Below are 6,825 nucleotides of genomic sequence, written 5' to 3' on the forward strand. Positions count from 1 at the left end.
CCCCGCCTCTTCGACCTGTTTGTTTCCTCTCCACCTATCCTCTCCTCTATCCCTCTTCTATCCGCCTCCCACTCTCTCCCTATTTATTTCAAAACCCCCTTCCCCTCCCCCTTTTCTGATGAAGGGTCTAGGCCCGAAACGTCAGCCTCTCTGCTCCTATGATGCTGCTTGGCCTGCTGTGTTCATCCAGCCCTGCACCTTGTTGTCTCTAGTAATTAACTTACTCTTTTAATATTTTTATCACTTACTTGAACATTGCAATTAAAAGATTGAGCAGGAGAATGTTGCTGAAAAGCAGGTACAGACATAGCAGGATGGTGGTTAACCACTCTGGGAAGTTGGGAGTGTTCTCACTGTCATGCTCAGGACACATAGGCTTGTAGGGGTCACTGCCGTTCACCGTGCACTGGCTTAGATCAAAACCTGAATCTTCAATGGTAAGAGAAGACATTCATCATTTGAACTGAGGCATTTACAAACAAATGACCGGAGTACATCTGAAGCAACAATTTTGTTGTATAAAATAGATTCTTTGACTTTGGGTATCGTCCATCCTGCGCTGGTGAGCTGGGACTTATTCTTTGCAGCATCTCCATAATACATTTGAGTGGCTTTCTCTAGACCATTTCAGGGGACCATGACTATTATAATGTCAGATCCCAGGGCTGCCCTGCCCAATACAATGGTCAGAATCCACATCATTATCGCCATCTCTGGCATAGTACGGTTAAACCATCTGAGACACCTTGGTAGACTCACTGCAACCAATCCTAATTGTTACTCTGCTGGAGGAGGCCATTCAACTCATTGTGTCTGCACTGAGGTCTGTGCATTTAGACTTAGCGCCGACCTCCTGTCTTTTCTCAATCCCCTGCACATTGCATCTATTTAAACAATCATCCAATGCCCCTTTTGTATGCTTCAATGGAACCTACCTCCACCACATTTCCAGGCAGTGTATTCCGGACTGTAACTAGTCATTGGATGAAACTGCTTTTTCTTGCCTCTAATTCACTTATCTTGGAAAAGCACTTTAAATTCATGCCTTCGGGTTTTTGATACTTTTACAAGTGAGAACATTTTCTCCCTATCCATTCTGTCCAGTCTCTCATGATTTTGGGATCAACTTCTCCTCGTCAAGAACAGTCCCAACTCTCCAATCTATCCTCACAAATCAAATGTCTCATCACTGGAACCGTTCTTGTAAATCTCCTCTGGACTCTGTCCAGTGTCTTCACGTTCATCCTATAATGTGGCATCCAGAACTTTACAGAATACTCCAGCTGACGTCTAACCAGTGTTTTATATAAATTCACCATAATCTCCCAGCTCTTCTGCTCTGTGGGGATCTCTACTACAAGCCTTCCTCCAGCCTGAGAAATATGTATTAACTATTAACTTTGTTTCCTATCTAGGAGATATTCTCAATCTTGAAAAACAGTTAAGATTTATTACACATTATTCAAGTGTTCAGACATTACATTTGAGATATATGATTATCTCTTGAGAGACATTAGCCTTAACATAAGAGTAAGCTTCATGGTAAGCGCTGCTCTTTTTCAAATCTGTTCAGAGATGTTACTACACACGTCTGGCACAGGTGGGATTTGAACTCAGGATTTCTAGCTCAGAGGGAGGGATACTACCACTGCAACACAAGATTATTGTTAGTATCATGGACCTAGCATTGGAAAAACATGAACTGAACTCAGCTACTGCACTAGGCATACTGGTTAGATCCTCCAAGGCCAGTCTTTTATATTTTTACGGATATGGCTTATCCAATGATCTTAAGTTAGTCTTTTAGGTACTGACTGTCTTATAAAAGAGTTAAAAGAATCACACAAATTGGTGTGTAATTGGTGTCACAACTTATGTCAACTTCTGACAACTTCACAGTCTCCTTTACTGATCTTCACTCTTCATTGCCTGTTTAAAACAAACTGTTGACATATCCTCAAAGTTCCATGTTCTTTGCATTATCAATTTAGTGTAATAATCACTGCATCACAGCATCCTAGAGCAGAACCTGCTCTTCCAAGTGTATAGATTGCCAATGGGTAGATACCACCACAGGCACAAGACACCTACCAGTGCATCATACAAAAGTCTATTGGATACTGGACGGTTCATGCCAGTGGGTAATAGGACTGGGAGTTTCATTACTGTTTGCTGCCTTGTGAAGGCCACAGAATGGCACCATTGTTTTCAGTGCTGATGATGCCATAAGTGGTTACCTATGGGATTTTGCTGTGCTCAAAATGGCTGTCCTGTTCCCTGCACTATAACATTGAACAGTCCCTGAAAAGTCATCTGCTGTAAAACACTTTTGGGCAGGGTTTTCCTCAACTCTGATGATTTCAGACATCTGATGGGAAGGTGAACTTACAACTGATATCAGTCGGGATTTCGCCAAATATCATTCGGTACGGCTGGTACAGCACCCCCTGGAAAATCCAGTCCAACCGCTGCTCATTGCGGATGAGAATACCCTGTTTGGCCACACCATATGCCACGATTGCCAGTACCAGCAGAAACAGGAAGAAGAAGATATCCTTCATCTGTAGCAGAGAAAAAAACAGGAGGGGGTTCTTTGGGGAGTGACATTAAGCAGTGCACTGAAGCATTAAACAACCTCTGAAGTGGCTGAAAAGATTGTTAGCTGACAGTTTGGATTAACACACATTCAGTGCAACATGTCACCTTGGTGAAAGAATCAGATTTCCTGTGAGGAATAGCTGTCCAGAGCACGCTAAGTGGGTGAAACATTCACGGAGTCAGAATCCTCCAGGAGACAGTAGACAAGCCTAGCTTTCCTTTTGTAGTGATTGTTACGAGGTCAACCAGGTGGACCTCAGAGAATATGAGCTCTCTGATTGGGGACGTTAATCTGGTCCAAACAGGGAACCCTGGCTGACATAAGTAAACAGGAGTGTCAGAGGTTTTGTTCATTCTGACAGCTGGGTCTGAGGAAGCTGGATCAGTGTCAAGGACTCTCCAAATGAAAATAAAGGATGGCTTGGTGATGGGATACTGGCCTCTGTGGAGGTATTTCACTTTTCATCGTCTACCATTCCTTCAAGACAAGCACTAATGCCATGTCCAAGAACCGGACCTTTCACAATGTGGATCAGTCAGAGCACTACACACCTTCACTGGAAGAGGATGCAGGGAACCCACACGTACCTTTCTGTGAAAAGGGCACCAGTTGTAATCCTGCAGCACCAGTTGTAGCCCTGCTGCACCTCTACTGTTCTGAAGGAGTCAGTTCCTTCGCAGAAACACTTTAGTGAGCAATACAATCAGCCTGAACCTTTACTTCTGGCAAGATGGCAGCAGGGTAAGTTACTCCATTCAGAGCTCCACTCTGCTCACCAGTTCTCTTTCTCTTTCTTTCTTTGTCGTTCCTTTTTTTTCTCCCTTCTTTGCTCTCCCTCTGTAGTAATTTTAAACACTCCCCCACCCCTTTTAACTACCTACCTAAAGAGTTGGGAAGGAGCTGGGTCACGACTGGGAGCCATGTGGCGCGAGATAAACATGTGGGTTGTGTCCTACAGCGACAGTGGATCGAGTGTGAGCCGGAGTGACCGGTGGCAAATCAAGAGTGGGCTGGAGAGAGCGGGCCGGTAAGGCAGCGGTGGCAAGGTCAGGCCAGTGAGGCAGTGATGGTGAGAGCAAGCTGGTGAATCAGCCAAGAGTGGGCCAGTGAGGCAGCCCAGAGCGGGACTCTGGCAGATGCATAGTGAGGGCTGGAAAGCCCTGAGTGGGACTGCGGCAGTGGAAGGGAAAGTTGGACTCTCTTAAATTATCTCTTTTTTCTTATCTTATTCTAAGTTAATGTGAATGGCACCATGTATGTATGCCAAAGGTACACACTTTTCACTGTATTTTTACGTTGAATACAAATGACAATAAATTATTCAATTTAATGATCCATCCATGACACAGGGGTCGCACGGAACACATAATCCAACAGTCAGAGCAAGAGGTCGAGGGATATGGAGCCCTACAGTTTAAACACACAATGTACACTATGCAGCAAATAGGAAATATTAATGGGACTTCTAACATTATTTGCATTGGTCTATGCATGTCAGATCTGAATTCTTTCATTTGCCCTACCTTAGTTCACTTTTTCCTCCTTCCTTTTAGACATATATAGAATCCCTACGGTGTGGAAACAAGCCCTTTGGCCAACAAGTCCGCACCAACCTTTGGAGCATCCCATCCAGACCCATTCCTTTACAATCCACCTAAGCTACATGTCCCTGAACACTATAGACAATCTAGCATGGCCAATCCACCCAGCCTGCAGATAACAAGGTGTAGAGCTGGATGAACACAGCAGGCCAAGCAGCATTAGAGGAGCAGGAAAGCTGACATTTCGGGCCTAGACCCTTCTTCACTGATGCTGCTTGGCCTGCTGTGTTCATCCAGCTCTATACCTTGTTATCTCAGATTCTCCAGCATCTGCAGTTCCTACTATCTCATCACCTAACCCGCACATCTTTGGACTGTGGGAAGAAACCAGAGCACCCAGAGGAAACCCATGCAGACACAGGGAGAATGTGCAAACTCCATGCAGACAGTCATGGAGGGTGGAACTGTCCCAGTCCCAAGGGTGGAATTGAACCCAGGTCCCTGGCACTGTGAGGTAGCAGTGCTAACCACTGAGCCACCGTGTCACCTTGAACTCTATCTCATTTCCTTGTCTTATAAATTCATCTCTTTTGCTCTTTTCTTTGAATTCCCTCATTCCTTCCCTCTTTCTGTTCATTCTGTCATTCTTCCCATTCTTTTTTCCTCTTCTCTTTTTTTCTGTCAATCTCTTACCTCCTTTCTTTCATCCTTTAACAGCAGCTCCATCAATGACCTTCCCTCCATCCTGAGGTCAGAAATGGGATATTTGCTGCTGATTGCACAATGTTCAGCATTATTTTCAACTCCTCAGATACAGAAACAGTCTGTATCCAAATACCACAAGACCTGGACAATATACAGGCTTAGGCTCTGCAAAGAGCATACGTTTTTCTCTTTGTGCTTTTTAAAATTATGGACTGAAATGAGAAAGAACTGTCTTCAAAACAATATTGTAAAGGATTGCTGCATGTTTTGAAAAGCAAGTCACTGGACCCTTATGGCAAGCGATGTTTAAACAACTACTTGAACAAGCAGGAATTGAAGCTAACTGGTGCCTAAGGCTTCTGTACTCAAATGGAGTTCAGGTTGGCAACAAGAAGTCAATTGGTCTATAGACTAGTGATCAGTTATTGATGATTTTGCCAGCTAACAACCGTGTGATGGGTTCTCACGTGACTGAACAGTTTTGGACTGGCAATAAGGTGCATGGAGAAGTGAGCAGATCTTCACCAGCTCAGGAATGATGTCTCTGTTCCCTGCAGTCAAACACCACTTTCAACCTAAGGAAACCCATTTATCTTTACTTCAGCTGTATTGATAAGTCAGAGAATTTTAATAACTAAGTAACTAAAGGGGTGGCTATGGGCATCTGTATGGGTCCAAGCTATGCCTGCATCTCTGTAGGATATGTGGAACAGTCCCTCTTCCATTGTTACACTGGCACCATTCGTCACCTCTTCCTCCTCTACTTTGATGACTGTATCGGCTTCTGCTCCCATGAGGAGCTTGAACAGTTCATTAACTTTACTAACACCTTTTACCCCAACCTGAAATTCACCTAGACCACGTCTGACACCTCCCTCCCTTTCCTGGCCCTCTCTGTCTCCATCTCTGGTAACCATCTCAGCACCGACATCTATTTCAAACCCACCAACCCCCACTGTTACATTGACTACAACTGCTGTCACCCATGCTTCTGCAAGAATGCAATTACTTACTCCCAATACCTCCACCCCCACTGCATCTGCTCCCAAGATAGAGTGTTCTACTCCCGGACATCCCAGATGTCCTCCTACTTCAAGGACTGCAACTTCCCCCCTCCATTGATTCATAATGCCCTCAACCGCATCTCTTGCATTTTCTACACTTCTGCCCTCAAACCCGCTCCCCACAACAAAAAAAAGGACCATATTCCCCTGGTCCTCACATACCACCCCACCAATCTTCGCATCCAGCACATCATCCTCGGCCACTTCTGCCACCTGCAATTCGACCCTACCACCAAAGAGATATTTCCCTCCCCACCCCATCTGCCTTTTGTAGGGATCGCTCACTGTGCAACCCCCTGATCTGCTCCACAGTCCCATACCTGACACCTTTCCCTGCAACCACAGGAGGTGCTACACCTGTCCCTACACCTTCCCTCTTACTTTTGTCCAAGGATCCAAACAATTTTTCTGTACATCCTCCAACCTGGTCTACTGTATCCGTCGCTCCCAATGTGGTGGTCTCTACATCGGTGAGACCAAGCGCAGGCTCAGAGACTGATTGCGGAGCATCTGCCCTCTATATGCTATACACAACAACAACTTCCGCTTGCCAACCATTTTAACTCCCCCTCCCACTCACTTGGTGACATGTCCATCCTGGGCTGCCTCCAGTGTCACAATGATGCCACATACAAACTGGAGGAACAACACCTCATATTCCGCCTCGGGACCTTACAATCCGATGGTCTCAACATAGAATTCACCAGTTTCAAAATCTTCTCACACTCGGCCTCATCCCATGTCCAACTCTCCCTCTCATCCCCACCTCCTTGACCTGAAACAACATGTCCATCTTCTTTCCCACCCATCTGCCCCACCCTTCCCACTGACCAATCTCCACTACCCCCTACCTGCATCCATCTATCACTATCCCACCTACCTTCCCCCATCCCTCCATTAATTTCCCAGCTTCCCA

General features: G+C 45.4%; 1 protein-coding gene across 1 annotated transcript in view; it reads right to left on the reverse strand.

Annotated features, from left to right (window-relative positions):
* LOC125483463 (transient receptor potential cation channel subfamily M member 2-like) overlaps positions 1 to 4,866 on the reverse strand; it is a 37,910-nt gene extending 33,044 nt beyond the window's left edge. The window contains exons 1-3 of the mRNA XM_048598666.1: positions 4,834 to 4,866; positions 2,390 to 2,561; positions 249 to 429 (exon numbers count right to left, since the gene is read on the reverse strand). Of these exons, the coding sequence (XP_048454623.1) occupies positions 249 to 429; positions 2,390 to 2,561; positions 4,834 to 4,866 (386 nt within the window). The remainder of the gene's footprint in view (positions 1 to 248; positions 430 to 2,389; positions 2,562 to 4,833) is intronic.
* Positions 4,867 to 6,825: the final 1,959 nt, after the last annotated feature.

Source organism: Rhincodon typus, chromosome 7 (assembly GCF_021869965.1).
Source record: "Rhincodon typus isolate 14 chromosome 7, sRhiTyp1.1, whole genome shotgun sequence".
Lineage (NCBI taxonomy): Eukaryota > Metazoa > Chordata > Chondrichthyes > Orectolobiformes > Rhincodontidae > Rhincodon > Rhincodon typus.